This window comes from Hemiscyllium ocellatum, chromosome 38 (assembly GCF_020745735.1).
Source record: "Hemiscyllium ocellatum isolate sHemOce1 chromosome 38, sHemOce1.pat.X.cur, whole genome shotgun sequence".
NCBI lineage: Eukaryota > Metazoa > Chordata > Chondrichthyes > Orectolobiformes > Hemiscylliidae > Hemiscyllium > Hemiscyllium ocellatum.
Window position 1 is genome coordinate 35,755,359 of NC_083438.1, and position 20,791 is coordinate 35,776,149.

General features: G+C 47.1%; 1 protein-coding gene across 1 annotated transcript in view; it reads right to left on the bottom strand.

Moving 5' to 3' along the window:
• The window catches only part of LOC132833933 (hepatic and glial cell adhesion molecule-like), a 38,281-nt gene that overhangs the window by 9,343 nt on the left and 8,147 nt on the right, over positions 1 to 20,791 (bottom strand). Inside the window, exons 3-6 of the mRNA XM_060852612.1 lie at positions 9,863 to 10,132; positions 6,770 to 6,869; positions 5,271 to 5,298; positions 4,053 to 4,097 (exon numbers count right to left, since the gene is read on the bottom strand). Coding sequence (XP_060708595.1) covers positions 4,053 to 4,097; positions 5,271 to 5,298; positions 6,770 to 6,869; positions 9,863 to 10,132 — 443 coding nt within the window. The remainder of the gene's footprint in view (positions 1 to 4,052; positions 4,098 to 5,270; positions 5,299 to 6,769; positions 6,870 to 9,862; positions 10,133 to 20,791) is intronic.

Consider the following 20,791-nt stretch of genomic DNA (forward strand, 5'->3'; position numbering starts at 1 on the left):
AGGCAGATCACAGAGTTAAGTAGCCTAGATTGTAAATAATAGGGAAACAGCAGCAAAAACCAAAACACAGCTACAGGCGAATGTTAAGAGCTTGTGAGACTTCAGCGATGGAGAGAGAGAGAGGCGGAATACGCTCGGAATGTTTTTTTTGGAGCTGAGATGGTTGACGGGGGATCGATAGAAACATAGAAAATAGATACTGGAGTCGGCCAGTCAGCCCTTGGCACCTGGACCACCATCCGATACGATCATGGCTGACTGTACAATCTCAGGATCCCATTCCCACCCTTTCCCCTTGATCCCTTTAGCCTCATGATCCACATCCAGCTCCCTCTTGGATATATCTAATGAACTGGCCCCCAATAGCTTCCTGTGGGACAGAATTCCACGGGTTCCCAACTCCCTGAGTGAAGACATTCTCCCTTATCTCACTCCGGAATGGCTTCCCCCTTATTCTGAGGCTGTGACCCCTAGTTCTGGACATCCCCAACATCGGGAACATTCCTCCCACATCTAACCCATCCATTCCCACCAGGATTGCATATGTTTCCATGAGATTTCCTCCCCCTCATTCCTCTAGATTCCAGTGAGTATAATCCCAGTCGATCCAGTCTTTCCCCATATGTGAGTCCCACCATCCCAGGAATCAGTCTGCTGAACCTTCGCTGGGATCCCTCACTAGTGGGAATGTCCCTCCCTCAAGATTAGGAGACCGAAACTGTACACAGTCCTCAAGGAGTGGCCTCACTAAGGCCCTGAGTAACTGCAGGAAGACACCTTTACTGCAATACTCCAATCTTGTGGCTATGTTGCAGCTGTACAGGACATTGGTTAAGCCACTTTTGGAACATTGTGTGAAATTCTGGTTCCCCTCCTATCGGAAGGATATTGTGAAACTTCAAAGGGTTCAGAAAAGATTTACAAGGATGATGCCAGGGTTGGAGGGTTTGAGCTATAGTGAGAGGCTGAACAGGCTGGGGCTGTTTTCCCTGGAGTGTCGGAGGCTGAGGGGTGACCTTATAGAGGTTTATAAAATCATGAGGGGCATGGATAGGGTAAATAGACAAAGTATTTTCCACAGGATAGGGGAGTCGAAAACTAGAGCGCATAGGTTTCGGCTGAGAGGGGAAAGATATAAAAGGAACCTGAGGGGTAACCTTTTCATACAGAGAGTGGTACGTGTATGGAATGAGCTGCCAGAGGAAGTGGTGGAGGCTGGTACAATTACAGCATCTAAAAGGCATCTGGATGGGGATATGAATAGGAAGGGTTTGGAGGGATATGGGCCGGGTGCTGGCAAACTGGACTAGATTAGGTTAGGATATCTGATTGGCATGGATAAGTTGAACCAAAGGGTCTATTGCCATCCATAACTCTCTGATCCTATTTTGGCAAAGAATTCTTGGTAAAGATTGACTTGTGCTGAACACAGGAACTTAAGACTCCTCTTTGAAATCTCTCCCCAACACACCCACATATTCAGCTACATTCACTCTCGATGTCTCAATCACGGTTTCCCACTTTCCCTCATCCACTCCCTGAGACATGGTCTCCCTCTCATTTCTCTTCAGATGCTGACTTTCAGGGAGACCTGTATGGACGAGGCCAGACCCCCTCAAAACATTTCAAGAAGGTAGCACAGACCCTAACGCTGCTAGTTGCTTTAAGCAGGTGTAAAGTGGACATTCCAGGAGCGATGCAGCTGCTCAACCCACTTGGTTTTAAAAAAAACAGAATTTGCTTACAAGATTACAGAATGAAACACAACCAAAAGAGAACAGAATACAAAATAAGTTAACCTATCTGTAAACCCAACAGACTATCCCAATTTAATGCTGCTGTTCTAAATACTTGCAACAATCCCCATAAACACCCCCCTTGGCACAAAACGTAAAACCAAACACAGGGACTCACAGCAGAGAGAGAGAGAGAGAGAGAGAGAGAGAGAGAGAGAGAGGCAGCATGGGCCATCCTTTTCAATGGAGCCTCACTGCCTGTTTTCAGTGAACACCCAGACTGCTAAAACCCACACCAAACCAGAGAAAAGCTGACCTGAGAGAACTGGCCACTCCCCTTTCATTGTCCAAGTGTTTATTTTTAAACTTGAAAGCCTTTTCACAGAGGCAGTATCTGTTAGTTATACTCAAACTGATCCTAAAATCTTTCAAACCCAAGCATTTCAGAACCTGTATCTTTACAACCTCCTGAAAAAAAACAAAGACAACATAACCTTGTTAAAGGAGTACCATTGTCACAGACTGCACTGGACTGGATCTCCTCCTGACCATAGGGTAAAAAACAAGGGCTGCAGATGCTAGAAACCAGATTCTAGATTAGAGTGGTTCTAGAAAAGCACAGCAGGTCAGGCAGCATGCGATCTACTCCTCGGATGCTGCCTGAACTGCTGTGCTTTTCCAGCACCACTCTAATCTAGAATCCTGACCATATGCCACAGGGTGGCATGGTGACTCAGTGGTTAACGCTGTTAGGTCACAGTGCCAGGGGCCCAGGTTCGATTCCAGCCTTGGGTGACTGTGTGGAGTTTGCACCTTCGCACCGTGTCCCGGTGGGTTTCCCCTGGGTGCTCTGGTTTCCTCCCACAATCCAAAGATGTTCAGGTTAGATGACTTGGCCATAGTGTTCATGAGTATGTGTAGGTTAGGGGCATTGTTCGGGTGTAAATATAGGGTTGGGGAATGGGTCAGGGTGGGCATTTCGGTGTGGACTTGTTGGGCCGAATGGCCTGTATCCACGCTGTAGAGATTTGATGAAATTCTATCAATTCTCAGCCATTTTCTCCCGTTTTCCCAAGATGCTGTTTGACAAGTAAGCAGTCCTGATTGGTTGCTTCACCAGGTTGTCACCCATGCCCACCAGCTGTCTCACAACCTCAAACGCAAGAGCAGTCTGCTGATACCACGGTGACTTCACATTTTACTTACATCGACTGGGGACCTGAACCCATGGTTGGAAAGAGGGATGGAGACAGAAAGTCCATTACACTGAGCAGCATTTGGCTTCTGCTTTAACCTGGAAAGCTCCAAACCAAGTGCTGAAAAGTGCATGACGCTGGGTAACCAACCGTCAGTTGGCAGGGACGTGATGGATCGAGTGAAGACATTCCAGCTGTAAATTGGGATGCTTCTGTGTTTATATTGACCAGAGCAGCCCCCTGGGAAATCTGCTTATGTAAAAACGGGCTTAGAAATGTGAAACGGAATTGCTTATATACAAGTGGATAAGTTGTATTGAGGTCAGCTACACACAGTACCCCACTGATCATTAACCTCCCTCTGGATCAGTGGTGCTGGAAGAGCACAGCAGTTCGCCCCATGGCCCAACATTTCAACTCCCCCTCCCACTCTGCCGAGGACATGGAGGTCCTGGGCCTCCTTCACCGCCGCCCCCTCACCACCAGACGCCTGGAGGAAGAACGCCTCATCTTCCGCCTCGGAACACTTCAACCCCAGGGCATCAATGTGGACTTCAACAGCTTCCTCATTTCCCCTTCCCCCACCTCATCCTAGTTTCAAACTTCCAGCTCAGCACTGTCCCCATGACTTGTCCGGACTTGTCCTACCTGCCTAGCTCCTTTTCCACCTATCCACTCCACCCTCTCCTCCCTGACCTATCACCTTCATCCCCTCCCCCACTCACCCATTGTACTCTATGCTACTCTCTCCCAACCCCACCCTCCCCAAGCTTATCTCTCCATGCTTCAGGCTCACTGCCTTTATTCCTGATGAAGGGCTTTTGCCCGAAACGTCGATTTCACTGCTCGTTGGATGCTGCCTGAACTGCTGTGCTCTTCCAGCACTACTGCTGGTTTCCAGCATCTGCAGTCATTGTTTTTACCTCATTAACCTCCCTGTGTCTTCCTGAATCCCTCACTGAATGCAGAAGCATCCACTCTCAAGGAAGTCTCTTAGTTGTTTACTACCTCATCACAGGAAATACCGCCCTCTTCCTCCCATCTCCACTGTCGACTGCAGGGAAACCTTTTTTGTCCATTCCCAGTGTCAATTGCAAACTAAAAGCTCCAAATTACTCACATTATCCTGAGTTGCATCTGTGACTTGTCTTCTGTTATTGTCCTGCTAATGAAAATATCACAATAAGGAAGGGAGGGTCAAGAGGCAGCAAAAACGTGCTATTAATAGTAAGGTCCTAAGGAGTGTTGCTGAACAAAGAGACCTTGGAGTGCAGGGTCATAGCTCCTTGAAAGTGGAGTCACAGGTAGACAGGATAGTGAAGAAGGCATTTGGAATGTTTTCCTTTATTGGTCAGAGTATCGAGTACAGGAGTTGGGAGGTCATATTGCAGCTGTACAGGACATTGGTTAGGCCACTGTTGGAATATTGCGAGCAATTCTGGTCTCCTTCCTATTGGAAAGATTTTGTGAAACTTGAAAGGGCTGAGAAAAGATTTACAAGGATGTTGCAGGGGTTGGAGGATTTGAACTAGAGGGAGAGGCTGAACAGGCTGGGGCTGTTTTCCCTGGAGCATCGGAGGCTGAGGGGTGACCTCATAGAGGTTTATAAAATCATGAGGGACATGGATAAGGTAAATAGATGAAGTCTTTTCCCTGGAGTGGGGGAGTCCAGAACTAGAGGGGCATAGGTTTAGCGTGCGAGGGGAAAGATATAAAAGAGACCTAAGGGGCAACTTTTTCACACAGAGAGTGGTACGTGTATGGAATGAGCTGCCAGAGGATGTGGTGGAGGCTGGTACAATTGCAACATTTAAGAAGCATTTGGATGGGTATATGAATAGGAAGGGTTTGGAGGGATATGGGCCGGGTGCTGGCAAGTGGGATTAGATTGGGTTGGGATATCTGGTCAGCATGGACGGGTTGGACCGAAGGGTCTGTTTCCTTCCCGTATACCTCTATGACTTTGTAACAATTTAAAAGCTGCTGAGTGTTGATTTGCTTAACAGGAGGCAGTATTCCGACCGGGAAGTCTCAATGTCGAACTGGCTCGATTATTTCTAATCGCTGAAACCAACAAAGACAAGTGAAGGCACAGGGACGAGTCGGATACTGAGAGAGGTGTGTCGATGAAGACAAGGAGAGGATGTGAGGGACAGCTGTGCAGATGGGTAAAGGGGCAAAGTCACTGTCTTTGTCGAATGTCTTAACTGGAGCTGCTGTCCTATTAAGGAAGTCATAGTTTCTCACCAGTTAGTACACAGATCAAGTCTGTAATCCTCAAGATTATGTCCATGTTTGAATTAATTAATGAATCAAATCATTTTTATGAGATACTTACTTGTCTATTCCTATATTTGTATATCATCCTGCAAATGAACATATCACAGTCAGAAAACAGAAATCTGAGTTTGTATTCTCGCAAGCTATAATCTGTTTTGTTTCATTTATTTATTTCGCTTATTTTTTTTTCAACTTATAACCAGTACTTGTTTTGGATGAAGTTTATATCTCTTGGCATCAGATCTATAAAAGGCTCCTGGAATATTTTCAACCTAGGTTACTGTGATAAGGGAATATCACACCAATATGGCTTTATTTTCTACTCATTTTGCAGGCATCATTGTCAGAGCCTTGACTTGATGTCCATCTCTCATTGCCCATGAACTGAGTAGGTTGATCGTCCACTTTAGGGGTCAGTTGAGAGTCAACTACATTGTTTTGGTGTCTGGAGAGACATGGGTAGGCCAGCCCAGCTAAGAATGGCAGATCTCCTTCCCTATGGGAGATGAATGAGCTAGGCATTTTTTTGGGACAATCTAATAGATTTTGTGATTGGTCTGCTGGGATTTTCTGACAAATCATTGCTTGAGTAAGACTAACAGAACACTACTATGCGACAATATTAAGAATTAACATGAATGTTTTGCAGAGGGAGCAAAGAAGGTTTACCAGGATGCTGCCTGGACTGGAGGGCTTATCTTATGAAGAAAGGTTGACTAAGCTCGGACTTTTCTCTCTGGAGAGAAGGAGGAAGAGAGGAGACCTGATCGAGATGTAATGAGAGGCATGGATGGAGTCAATAGCCAGGGACTTTTCCACAGGGGGCAGGATTGACTGGTACGAGAAATCATAGTTTGAAGATATTAGGAGGAAGGTATAAAGGAGACATCAGAGGTAGATGTTTTACACAGAGAGTTGTGAATGCATGGAATGCGTTGCCAGTGGTGGTGGTGGAAGCAGAGTCATTAGGGACATTTAAGCGACTGCTGGACATGCACATGGATAGCAGTGAGTTGAGGGGTGCGTAGGTTGTTATTCTATTTTGCATTAGGAATAAATCTCGGCACAACATCATGGGCCAAAGGACCTGTTCTGTGCTGTACTTTTCTATGTTCTATGTTCTATGTTTGACATTGATATCTTTGAAGGTTTGTTTTAAGATTAAATCACTGCAATTTTCTCGAAATTGAAACTTACTGCCCCAATTCCTGCTAAATTAAATTCCTGCTAAATTAAATGCAGTGAATTAATTAGCGACAATTATTTTAAATGCAGTTTTTTTTCTCATTCAAATTCAGTTTGGTTTCTGTATTATGTAGCTGAAAATGTGTTGCTGGAAAAGCGCAGCAGGTCAGGCAGCATCCAAGGAACAGGAGATTCGACGTTTCGGGCATAAGCCCTTCTTCAGGAATCTTCTTCGGGCTTATGCCCGAAACGTCGAATCTCCTGCTCCTTGGATGCTGCCTGACCTGCTGCGCTTTTCCAGCAACACATTTTCAGCTCTGATCTCCAGCATCTGCAGACCTCACCTTCTCCTCTGTGTTATGTAGCACTTACCAAACGATGATTACGCCAAGAGAAACGAATGCCAAACCCACAATTATGTAAATCTTGCATTCATGGTTCTTGCCTGCTTGACACCACTTGTAATTCTCAGCTGCAGAGCAGATTAAAGGTTGCTTATTGGACATGGTTGAGTTGTCACACCGGTAGACAAAGCACAAACCACACCTCCTTTCCAATGATGTTGTCCCTTGTTGCCCAAGACCTCCGACAGAAAGCCACAGAGCCCGAACCAAAGCTCTGTTGGTGAGGATGGACCTTCCTGCCATAACTTTCTGCTGTGCCCGTGTCCCACTCTCCTCCGCTAACTGTCCCCAAGCCGGTTTGGACAGGGGAAGAGCCAGCTGCTACAAACTTCTTTCTGCAAAGCAAAGGCTAGGGAGTGTCTCCAAATCCTGCTGAGGTGCTGGGATCATGTGAATGCGTTCTCTTCAGGCGAGAGAACTCAAGAACAGGGTATTATTTAAATCAGGCAAAGCTGTAACACAAAAAATTCTGCAGGGAACACAAAAAGCGAGTGCACGGGGCAGTAGGTAATCAGGAATGTTAATGAAATGTTGGTCCTTATTTCCAGGGGGTTGGAGTGTAAGAGGAGGGCAGTCTTACTGCAGTTCTACAAGGGGCTGGGGAGACCACATCTGGAGAAATGTGAGCAGTTTCAGACACCTTATTTAAAGAAGGATATCATTACATTGAAAGCAGTTCAGAAAAAAAGGTCTCTGCTATGGAGGGATTGTCTCCTGAGCAAAGGTTACACAGGTTGGGACTCTACTCACTGGAGTTTAGAACGAGAGACGATCTCATTGAAACATTTCGGATACTGAAGGGGTTGGACAGGGTCAATGCTGAGAGGAAGGGTCCCACCCGGGTCAATGCTGAGAGGGAGGGTCCCACCCCCCCACCATGGGAGAGTCTAGGAGCAGAGGGCACTGTCTCAGAACAAAGGGGCACCAATTTCAGACTGAGATGGGGAGGAATTTCTTCTCTCGGAGAGGTGTGAGTCTTTGGAACTCCCTGCCACACAGAGCGGTGGGAGCAGAGTCCGTGTGATTCCTGATCAGTCGGGAACTCACAGATTACAGGGATAGGACAGGAAAGTGGACATGAGGAATGGCGGATCAGCCATGATCCTACTGAGTGGTGGAGCTGACTTGAGGAACCGAATGGCCTACTCCAGTTCCTATTTCTTCTGGTCTTAAATGCAGCCAGTAACATGCAACGTTGGAATAAACTGATGTGGTCTGTATCAAGGAGAGGTACACTCTGAGTGGTCATAGCTTCGTACAGCACAGGAATAGACCCTTCGGTCCAACTCAATCATGCTGACCAGATATCCTAAATTAATCTCGTACTATTTGGCAGCACTTGGCCCACATCCAGCCAAACCCTTCCTATTCATATATCCATCCAGATGGCCTTTAAATGTAGTTATTGTACCAGCCTCTACCACTTCCTCATTCCCTGCATGCATCATCCGCTGTGTGGAAAAGTTACTCCTCAAGTCCATTTTAAATCTTTCCCCTCTCACCTTAAACCTATGCCCCTCTAATTCTGGACTCCCCAGTCCTGGGAAAAAGACCATGGCTATTCACTCTATCCGTGCCCCTCATGATATTAAAAGCCACAATAAGGTAACCCGGACTTTCATACATTTCATAAATAATACCTCTTATTGGAAAAATTGTCATGTTTAACAAAGAGAAAACAATTATCCCATTGTCCTTCATGGTTGCAAATCCAGTCTCTATAGACTAAAGATGTGCAGGTTAGGGTGGATTGGTCATGTTAAATTGTCCCATAGTGCCCAGGATGTGTAGGTTAGGGAGGATTGGCCATGGTAAATTGTCCCATAGTGTCCAGGGATGTGCAGGTTAGCGCGAATTGGCCATGTAAAGTTGTCCCATAGTGTCCAGGGATGTGCAGGTTAGGGTGAATTGGCCACGGGAAATTTTCCCATTGTGCCCAGGGATGTGCAGGTTAGGGTGGATTGGCCATGGGAAATTGTCCCATAGTGCCCAGGGATGTGCGGGCTAGGGTGATTGGCCATGCTAAATTGTCCCATGGTGCCCAGAGATGTGCAGGTTAGGGTGCATTGACCATGCTAAATTGTCCCATAGTATCCAGGGATGTGTAGGTTAGGGTGAAATGACCATGGGAAATTGTCCATATTGTTCAGGGATGTGTACGTGCATTAGTCAGGGGTAACTGTAGGGTAATCGGGTAGGAGAAAGGGTCTGGGTGGGTTACCGTTCAGAGGGTCAGTGTGGACTTGTTGGGCCGAAGGGCCAGTTTCCATACTGTGGGGATTCTATTTATTTCAGTGACCCTTCTCTATAAATTCAGATTTTTACCTTAGGACCGAGTCTCATTCTAGACAACACATTGCAGAATATCAGAGCACTGATAGCCAAAAGCTATCTGGAGATGCAGAACTGGATGCCAAGTGAAGCAAGGAGATACTAGATCTGATAAACAAAATGCGGGTCGAGGAAATAGGTTTTAAGGAACGGTTTAATGAGGTAGTGGCATATCATAATTCCAGGACTACGCAGCTGTAGTGATGGACATGTGGAATGAGAAGAAATTCCTCCAAAATTGGAGGGTTACAGAGATCCCAGACCGTGTAGCATCATTCAAGGTGAAACTCAACTGGAATGAGTGCCTCTATAAATCCAGGAAAGATAACAATGTTGGTGCTGAGAATACGCGGAAAGGAACATTGATCTTCCTGGTCAATCATTTCTTAGACAGGTAACACCATTGGAAGGAGAATGGAACTGCACTGTAACAAGTTGATGTCATTAATCCCATTCTAAGTGTAGATGCCGAATCTACCACAGACTGAGCATTCAGAGAACCCCGACAGTTTGGAATCAGGCCATTTGACCCATCAGGTCCACAATCACCCTCTGATAAACATCCAACCCAGACCCACCCCTCTCCCCTATCCTCACAATCCTGCATTTCCCATGGTATCCAACCCAGTCTGCATTTTCAGCACTTTATCGATAGAGATATTATTTAAATAGTAGCATTATATTCAATTATTCCACAAATGCCATTTTTAAAAACGTGTTTCACACTTACTAGATATATTAACTTGCACTTCCTTCTGATTTATGGCATTCTTAATGACACATTTGTATGATCCACAGTCAGATTCATTAATAGCAATGATCGTCAAAACCATGCCACTTTCTGATATCGAGTGTCTGCTGTCATTGGTCAATGTTTCATCATCCTTTTCCCAGTGAAATTGTGGATTTGTTCCGTTTTCGATCTTACATGTGAAGGTATGGTTGTCACCTTTACTGAACTCCGTCTCGTTCCATGTAACACTGGGGGTTGAAATAGATTCTGTGGAGAGCAAAAGGGTTGAAAAAAAAGCAGAGAACTTAATTACAAACCAATGCACCAGGAATGATTGGTCTACAGCCTCCGATTTGATTGGTTGTTGTTACATGTACCTAAGTGCAGTGAAAGGTTTTGTTTTGCGTGTAGTACAGGCAAATCAGAACGTACAAGGACAGACAGATCATAGGGTGTTTCGGCAGAGTGAGACGTACAGGTTACACTGCACAGGAGGTTCACAGTAGCGGGATTAGATTTGTACTTTGAGAGGTCTGTTTAGCAGGAAGGAGGCTGTTTTTCACCCTGTTGGTACATGTGTTCAGGTGTCTCCCCTTCTGCCTGAGAGGGGAGGTTGGAAGAGATTATTACCTGGGGGTGGGAATCCTCAATGAATACATAATGAAAAAAAAAGAGTCATTCTTCTCTCGGGGGTTATGGGCCTTTGGAACTCCTGCCACAGTCACCCGTGGGGGCAGATTCCTTGCGTAGGTTTAAGGCTAAGATAGATTCTCAATCAGTTGGGTAATCAAGGGTTATGGGGTAAGGGCAGGAACTTGGATGTGAGGAATGTCAGCTCAGCCATGGTCCTATTGAGTGGGAGAGCAGGCTTGGAGGGCAGAACAGCCTCCTCCTCTTCCCCTTCCTTATGGTCTACGGTCTCAAGGTTCTGAACCAGACCAAAACTGGTCATCGTGACTTCAGCTGTCTGGGTGGAAGACCTGGAAAAAAGGTGCACTGAGAACAACCTAGCTTCCTGGCAAAACCAAGGAACTCATTATAGGGAAACCTCGATTATCCAAACACCAATTATCTGAAAATCGGATTATCCGAAGGAGGTCCTGACAGAAACGTTACATCAAAGACATGTTTCCAGCACTGATAGTGTCTTTCGTTTACAATGATTTAACAGGTACCCTCTCCAAATGACTGACCTCCCACCCTCTCTGTCTCTCCCCCCACACTTTCCCTGGAGTCCCCTAACCTCCCCACCTCCCTCCCTTTCCCAGGAATAATCTCTCCAGCGTTGTCCTGTACTGGGCAAAAATTGAACCTGTCAAAAGTTTGCAGTAAAAAGTTGTGTGTGTGAGACTGTGGCTGTGTCTGTGCACTATTTGGACACTTACCCCACATAAACGCAGCTGCTGCAGTAATCTTATTGTTGGTGTGCAGTCCAGATGCCCCGGAGAGGGGTCAGGGATGGACGGGGAGGGGGGGGGGAACGGGGTGGTGGTGGGGGGGGGGGTCTAGTGGACGGGGTGGTGGTGTTCTGTTGGGGGCAAGGCCTTGCACGCTTTGTGCTGGGGGGGAGGGCAGGGACGGTGTTGGACTGGGTGGGGGCGGGTTTGGATCGAAATGGGGCTGGGGGTGCGGTGGTCAGGTTTGGACGAGGTTGGGGGGGGCGGGGAGAGGGGGTTTGGTCCTGATTGGGGGGGGGGGGGGTGCAGGTTTGGATTGGGTTTGGGGGCGGTGTTGGGGACCCAACCTCACGCACTGTGTGCTGCTGCAGGCTCCTGAACGGGGAGCAGACTTGAAAATTCCGAGTTCAAGAGGAACGGCATTTAATCGATTTTCTGAATAATCGATTATCCGAACGAAATAGTGCCCGCCCGCCCATCTCATTCGGATAACCGAGGTTCCACTGTATTGGTTTTCAGCGGGATGTTCCTCATGTCCCCCTACACATTAACAGCACAGAGGGTGGAACGAGAGGAGAGGGTCAAGCTCCTGGGAGCGGTCATCCACAACAAGCTTTCTTGGACTCTTCATGTGGGTGCACTGTTACAAAGGCCCAACAACGTCTCTTCTTCCTCAGGCAGCTGAGGACATTTGGCATGATGGTGAATACCCTTGACAACTTTTCTAGGTGCGCCATCTGTCTGGATGTATCAATACCTGGTATGGCCACTGTACCATTCAAGATCGGAGATGGTTACAGAGAGTGGGGAACTCGGCCTGGACACTCACAAAGGCCAACCTCCCATCTGTAGAATCCATTGACCAGTCCCGCTGTCAAGGAAAGGCCACCAGCATTCTCAAAAATCCTTCCCACCCCGGCAGTTCTACACCCTCTACCATCAGGGAGAAGGTACAGAAGCCTGAACACATACCCAGTCGGTTTTGAAACAGCTTCTACCCTACTGCTGTTAGAATACTGAATGGCCTCACAAACTCTTAACATTCTCCTCTACCTGTGGTTTTGTTTCTGCTGCTGTTTGCATATTATTTACTATCTGTGCTGCTTAACTCTGTGGTATGCCTGGATTGTTCACAAGACAAAACTTTTCACTGTGTCTCGGTACACGGGACAATAAATTCAATTCAAGGTTCTGAATGTCTCTGCTTTTCTCTTCAAACTAAGCGTAAGTTTACATTTTACTGTGTGAAATGGGAACAAAGGAACAAAGGGGTCTAGAGGGGTCAGGATGAGAAAGAATCTCTAACCTTTCGCTGAATGACAGTGACTATTCATGTCTCTGTGATATATTATGTCTCCAATAGGAATTGATGGGGATGATTCCAGAAGACAGCGTGAATAGGTGAGGATTCGTTTCCTTTGTAAAGACATGGTTTATGGGCGGCGTTAAAATCGCAAAAGGGCATCGTCGAATTATCCAAAGAATTAGCACATGAAGAGTCCATTGTGTCTGCACCAGTTCTTTGAGAGACCCATCCCCATAATCCCATTCCATTTGATCGCTACATTGCAATCTCTTCCTTCCTGAGTATTTGGGAAGTGGTAGTGAATTAGTAGTTCCGAGTCTCAGGCTAATGCTCTGGGATAGGAGGTCAAATGCCCAACGTGGCATAACGTGAAATTTGAATTTAGTTTGAAGCCAGCGGGTGTATAATCTAGCTTGCTGCTGACCATTTACTTGCCGCTGAAAGACATGGAGTCCCATGTGGCTCACTAACGACCTTTCAGGAAGATCTGTACTCCTCATCATCTGGGGATCACAGTGGCTAAAGGTCGGTAGGCAGGTACAGCAGGCAGTGAGGAGAGCGAATGGAGCGCTAGCCTTCACAGAGTCAGAGAGCTGTCCAGGACAGAAACAGACCCTTCGGTCCAACTCACCCATATCAACCCTAACCCAATCTAGTCCCATTTGCCAGCACCCAGCCCATATCCCTCTAAACCCTTCCTATTCATATACCCATCCAGATGCCTTTTGAATGCTATCATTGTACCAGCCTCCACCACTTCCTCTGGCAGCTCATTCCAAACACGTACCACCCTCTGCGCGAAAAAGTTGTCCCTCAGGTCCTTTTTATATCTTTCCCCTCTCACTCTAAACCTATGCCCCTCTAGTTCTGGACTCCCCAACCCCCAGGGAAAAAACTTTGCCTATTTATCCAATCCCTGCTCCTCATGATTTTATAAACCTCTATAAGGTCCCCCCTCAGCCTCTGACGCTCCAGGGAAAACAGCCCCAGCCTGTTCAGCCTCTCCCTGTAGCTCAAATCCTCCAACCCTGGCATCATCCTTGTAAATCTTTTCTGAACCCTTTCAAAGTTTCACAACATCCTTCCGATAGGAGGGGAACCAGAATTTCACGCAATATTCCAAAAGTGGCCGAACCAATGTCCTGTACACCTGCAACATAGCGAGAGGATTGGAGTATTGCAGTGAGGGCGTCCTGCTGTAATTACTCAGGGCTTAAGTGAGGCCACTCCTTGAGGACTGTGTGCAGGTTCGGTCTCCTAGTCTTGAGAGAGGGACATTCCCGGTATTGAGGGATCCCAGCGAAGGTTCAGCAGACTGATTCCTGGGATGGTGGGACTCACATATGGGGAAAGAGTGGATCGACTGGGATTGTACTCACTGGAATTTAGAGGAATGAGGGGGTGGATTCTCATAGAAACATAGAAAATCCTGATGGGAATGGACAGACTGGATGTGGGAGAAATGTTGAGGAAAGTCCACAACTAGGGGTCACAGTCTAAGAATAAAGGGGGAAGCCATTCCGGACCAAGATGAGGGAGAATTTCTTCACTCAGGGAGTTGGGAGCCTGTGGAATTCTGTCCCACAGGAAGCTGTTGGGGGCCAGTTCATTAGATATATCCAAGAGGGAGCTGGATGTGGATCATGGGGCTAAAGGGATCAAGGGGAGAGGGTGGGAATGGAATCCTGAGATTGTACAGTCAGCCATGATCATATTGGATGGTGGTCCAGGTGCCAAGGGCTGACTGGCCGACTCCTGTATCTATTTTCTGTGTTTCTATCGATCCCCCGTCAACCATCTCAGCTCCAAAAAAAAACATACTGAGCATATTCCGCCTCTCTCTCTCTCCATCGCTGAAGTCTCACAAACTCTTAACATTCTCCTGTAGCTGTGTTTTAGTTTTTGCCACCGTTTCCCTATTATTTACTATCTATGCTACTTAACTCTGTAATCTGCCTGGATTGCTCACAAGGCAAAACTTTTCCACTGTGCCTCGGTACACGTGACAATAAATAAATTCAATTCAATTCAATTCAAATGCTCTGTCCGAGGGCAATATTCTGGTGAATTTGCCTCTGTACCCCGCCTCCAGTACAATCCCATCCTTCCTGTAATGTGGGGACCAGAACTACACACAGTACTCCAGCCATAACTGGGTAAAGGGATGGCATAGGAGGAAGGGTGTTCGATTTTTGGATCATTGGGACAGCTTTTGGGACAGATGGGATTTCTACACTATGGATGGGTTGTCCCTGAATGGGAAAGGATTGAATTTCTTCAGAGATCACAGATTTTCAGAGATCACAGATTTTCAGATCTTAATTGATCTGGGAGATTTTAAGTTGATCGAGCAGGGGGATGAAACACAAGAGTCGGTGTAAAATGGTGTCCAAGGTCCAATCAGATCTAGAAGCAATACCAGCACAGTCCAGTAGGCAGAGATATTATTAAATTGGAGAGGGTTCAGAAGAGATTTACCAGGGTGTTGCCAGGGACAGAGGGTTTGTATTATAAGGAGAGGCTGGATAGGTTGGGACATTCTTTTTCACTGGAGCGTAGGAGGTTGAGAGGAGACCTGAGTGAAGTTTATAAAATAATAAAGGGCATAGATAGAGTTATGATAGGTTTACTCTTCCTCGAATGAGGGATTGCAAGACTGAAGAGCACATATTTGAGGTGAGAGAAGAGAGATTTATAAAAGACACAAGGGGCAAATGTTTTTGTGCAGACAGTGGTTCATGTGTGGAATGGACGTCCTGAGGATGTGGTGGATGTGCGTTTAAAAGACATTTGGGACAAGGACATGGACAGGAAAGGGTTGGAGGGAGATGGGTCAGGAGCAGGGCAGGTGGGACTGGGTTAGTTTGGGATTACAGGTCTTTCCGTTATAACATGCTTTTCATCAGTGTGAATTTGCTGCAACGCGATTGACGAATTAGCGATACTGTTTCTAAAACGCAAATGTTGAAAACGGGGTTTGGCTGTACCACGATTACAGCGCCAACCCTTTAGATGCTGTCTCTAAGGCACGATTATACTATAACACAGGTTTGCACTAGACATAGCTATTGTGTTATAGCAGAACTGACCCTAAGTTTGGCATGAACTGGTGGATCCAAAGCATCTGTTTCCGTGCGGTCTGAGTCTATGACTGCGTGATGGGCGCAATATGCCTAACTGGGGGTGGTCTAAAAAGCTAAATTGTATCCATACTAATGCAAGAGGGGCTTTACCGGTCAGACAGCTGAACTGAGAGCACTGATGAGCAAGTGGAAATATGTTGTTGTTGCAAACACTGAGACATGGTTGAAGGAGGACAGAACTGGCAAATCAACACTCCCGAGTCTAAAAGCTTCAGGCATGACTAGGATGCATGTAAGAAAGGTACGGGAATTATATAAATCGGTAAAGGAGACCATCACTGCAGTAATGAGAGAGGACGTTCAAGAAGTCCTTCAAGAGATGCCATCTGGTTGGATGACAAAACAGGGATGATTACTTAGCTGGGTTTATACTACAGGCCTCCCAATAGTCAGAGGAAGCTGGAGGAGCAGTTCTGAAAGCGTCACGAAAAGGTGTGAGGGAAACACGGTTACAGCTGTAGGGGGGGATTTTGACTTTGCTAACATTAATGTGATAGTAGACCTGGCCAAGCTGTGCCGCCACACGCTGTCCTCAAAGTAGCTGCAGGGGGTCTTAAGGCTGTCTCACATTTCCTGCTGGAACGTGCCTTTGTAAAGGAAGTCTGGAGGAAGATGCAGTGGTCAGTGCCGAGGTTCATCCCGAGCAGCTCTGTGACGCGGGACTCCGCGATATACGGTCTGTTCCCTGGACGCACACCCAGACAAACATCGACAGCACCCGGAGGACCATCAACTCAGTGAAATTCACTCTTAGGTCTGCCCGAGACGTGCTTGTCTTGAAGGAGTCGAGCTTGACCCAGGGTTGCAGACTGGCACATTCCAAGGTCCAGGACTACGTGCTGAGGGACACAGTAAAGCTTGAGCAGCTGCTGCTAAGGGGCAGTGGGGAAAGACCACTCTCTGAGGTCTTCCTGCTGAAGGTCAATGGAGGTCCATTCAGTTAGCAGACCCTCCTGTTCCCTCAAGTATATGTAATTATCAGGATTGTATGTGCAAGGGAGGTCTTTGGGTATTTTGGATAGAGTCAAAATCCAATGTTTTGTTTATTTACTTGGTATACAACTGTACAGAATCGAACTGCTTTTGGGACAATGTATATACACAAAGAGATTTTTTTGTTGGAGATGGGGCTGTGCTGGAGAATCCTGGGGAATAAAGCTGGTCACATGGTTGAAATTTCAGTGAGTGAGATAGTGACCATAACTCCAGACGTGTCATGGAAGGAGATATAGTTTCAGCTGAGGTGAAGGCCAATTTCGATATCATTAGTCAGGATCTGTCGAACATAGAGGGGGAGGGGCAACTTGCAAGTAAGTCTACATTTGCAAAATGAGAATCTTCTAACAGTAGTACAGTGGAAATTCAGGGCTAGCATCTTCCTCTTAGAGTGAGGGGCAAGGGCAGAAAGTCCAGGGAACCCTGAATGTCAAGGGATATCAATAGGTTGATAAGCAAAAGAAGGACACATATATCAGGTACCCTGCCTTAAAAGAAAAAAGGGAGGCTTTTCAAAAGTACAGGGGGCTGCTAAAACAAGAGGAGTTAGGAGGACGAAGAGGAGCCATGAAATATCTTTGGGAGATAAGATGAAGGAAAGCGCCAAGGCTATTGATCTGTACGGGGAGAAAGTGAGGTCTGCAGACGCTGGAGATCAGAGCTGAAAATGTATGCTGGAAAAGCGCAGCAGGTCAGGCAGCATCCAAGAAGCAGGAGATTCGACGTTTCGGGCATAAGCTCTTCTTCAGGAATGGCATATGCCAAAAAGGCCTGAAGAAGGCCCGAAACGTCGAATCTCCTGCTCCTTGGATGCTGCCTGACCTGCTGCGCTTTTCCAGTAACACATTTTCAGTATTGATCTGTACATCAAGAGCAAAAGGAAAGAGTGAGACCTAGCGAATGCAATGGGGTAACTGTGCCTGGAGCTTGCTATAGGAGGCATGGGAGAAGGTTGCTGGGGTCCTGGTGGAGATATTTAATACTTCACTGGTCACTGGTGAAGTGCCAGAATACTGGAGGACAGATGATGTGGTTTCTTTGTTCAAGAAGGGGAGCAGAGACAGGTCAGGTAACTGCACTCCAGTTCGTCTCATGTCAGTGGTAAGCATGGTCATGGAAACAGAATTCTGAGTGACAAGATTAATTGGAAAGGTAGGAATTGCTCAGGGGTAGGAGAAAGTGGGGACTGCAGATGCTGGAGGGTCAGAGTCGAGAGTGTGGTGCTGGAAAAACACAGCCGGTCAGGCAGCATCCGAGGAGCAGGAGAGTCGATGTTTCGGACATAAGCTGATGTGGATTCCTGATGAAGGGCTCATGAAGGTACATTGTTCAGGGGTCGTCAGCCTTGATTTGTGAAAGAGTGTTCCTGTCTGACAAATTTGATTTGAAGAGATGAGCAATTATATAGTTGAAGGCAGCGCAGCTGATGTGGTTTTCATGGGCTTCATGAAGGGCTTTGACAAGGTCCCACATAGTCATTGTTTTTACCTCATTGATTTTAACCCTACTGCGAATCCTCTTGCCTGCCTTGAAGAAGCTTTCCTCCTCCTCTCTACCAGAATCTCAGGGAGTCCCTCTCCCACTGCAAGTCTTTCCCTCTCATTTATCTCTCCACCCTTCAGGCACTCTGCCTCTATTCCCGATGAAGGGCTTTTTTGCCCGAAACGTCGATTTTCCCGCTCCTCGGATGCTGCCTGAACTGCTGTGCTTTTCCAGCGCCACTCTAATCCAGAATATTTTTTTTCCCATATAGAAAGCGAGTCCAAAAGGGAAGAGACCATGGGATCCAAGGCAAGATGGCAAACTGGATCCAAAACTGGCTGCGATTGCAGGCAAACAGTGATGGTGGAGGGTTTAGTTTCGCGATTGGAAGCCTGTGACCAGTCATATACTCAATCAGGTTCCCCCTCAGCCTCCTCTGCTCAAAAGGAAAACAGACTCTGACCACCCAGTCTCTCCTCGTCACTGAGAGGTTGGTTGTTTGTTACTTACCTAAACAACTTGGATGTGAACGTCAAAGGTACAGTTAGTAAGCTTGAGATTGCCATGGAAATGGTCCTGAGTAGGATGGTCTCAGGTTACAGTCTAATATTGCTGAAGATGTGTTGCTGGAAAAGCGCAGCAGGTCAGGCAGCATCCAAGGAACAGGAGATTCGACGTTTCGGGAATAAGCCCTTCTTCAGGAATGAGGAAAGTGTGTCCAGCAGGCTATGATAAAAGGTAGGGAGGAGGGACTTGGGGGGGGGGTGCGTTGGAGATGCGATAGGTGGAAGGAGGTCAAGGTGAGGGTGATAGGCCGGAGTGGGGGCAGAGAGGTCAGGAAGAAGAATGCAGGTTAGGAAGACAGTGCTGAGTTCGAGGGTTGGGATTGGGACAAGGTGGGGGGAGGGGAAATGAGGAAACTGGAGAAATCAGAGTTCATCCCTTGTGGTTGGAGGGTTCCTAGGCGGAAGATGAGGCGCTCTTCCTCCCCTCCTCCCTACCTTTTATCTTAGCCTGCTGGAAACACTTTCCTCATTCTTGAAGAAGGGCTTATGCCTGAAATGTCGAATCTCCTGCTTCTTGGATGCTGCCTGACCTGCTGCAACACATTTTCAGCTCTGATCTCCAGCATCTGCAGTCCTCACTTTTTCCCTACAGCCTAATATTGATCAGCTGGCAAATTGAGCAGATGGAATTTAATGTGACACACTTTGGGAGGTCTGATGTGGGAAGGACTTATACAGTGAAGGGTAGGTACCTCGGGATGACTGAGGAACAAAGGAATGCTGGTGTTCAAGTTCATGGGTCACTGAAGATGTCAACATGGGGTGGTGAAGGAGGGAAACAGGAAAACTTCCCTTCCTTAGCCAGGGCATAGAATACAGGAGCAAGGAAGTGCAGTCACAACTTTATAAAGGTTTGGACGCAGGTGGAATACTATGTATGGTTCTGGTCAGCACACTACAGGAAGGATGTGATTGCGCTGGAGACGGTGCAGAGGACATTCACCAGGATGTTGCCTGGGGTGGAACCTCTCAGTTACGAGGAGAGACTGGGTGGTCAGAGGCTGTTTTCCCTTGGATCAGGCGCACAAAGGTGTGAGAGGCATATTAGATTAGATTACTTACAGTGTGGAAACAGGCCCTTCGACCCAACAAGCCCACACCGACCCGCCAAAGCGCAACCCATCCATACCCCTACATTTACCTCACACTATGGGCAATTTAGCACGGCCAATTCACCTGGCCCGCACATCTTTGGATTGTGGGAGGAAACCGGAGCACCCCCACGCAGACACGGGGAGAACGTGCAAACTCCACACAGTCAGTCGCCTGAGGCGGGAATTGAACCCGGGTCTCTGGCGCTGTGAGGCAGCAGTGCTAACCACTGTGCCACCGTGCCGCCTGGACAGGTAGATCGTGAGAATCCCTTCCCTGTGGCAGGTAGATCGAACACCAGAAGGCATCAGTTTGACATGAGGAGTAAGTGGTTTAGTGGAGATCTGAGAGGAAAAAAACAAACTTTATCTCGAGGTTGGTAGAAATATGGAAAGTGCTGCCTGAGAGGGTTATGGAGGCAGAATTTGGAGCACTTAAAATGCCAGCCGTAGGAGGTTCTGGGTCAAGTGCAGGTAAATGGGATGAGTGTAGTTTGTTGGTCGGCATAGAATTGACTTCTTTGCTGTAAGACCCAATGTTTCTGTGACTCTATGATCTACTCTCTGGGAGAGACAAACGGAGGCACAAAGCTTCCAACTCCTCGGACACCTCCTCAGCTCCACACTGTCCTCTCTGAACCCTTGTTGTCTGCAGCTGTGATGGGGCACATTAGATTAGATTACTTTTTAGATTAGATTAGATTAGATTTACAGTGTGGAAACAGGCCCTTTGGCCCAACAAGTCCACACCAAACCGCCGAATCGCTACCCACCCATACATTTACCCCTTTCCTAACACTACGGGCAATTTAGCATGGCCAATTCACCTGACCCACACATCTTTGGACTGTGGGAGGAAACCAGAGCACCCGGAGGAAACTCACGCAGAGACGGGGAGAACGTGCAAACTCCACACAGTCAGTCGCCTGAGGCGGGAATTGAACC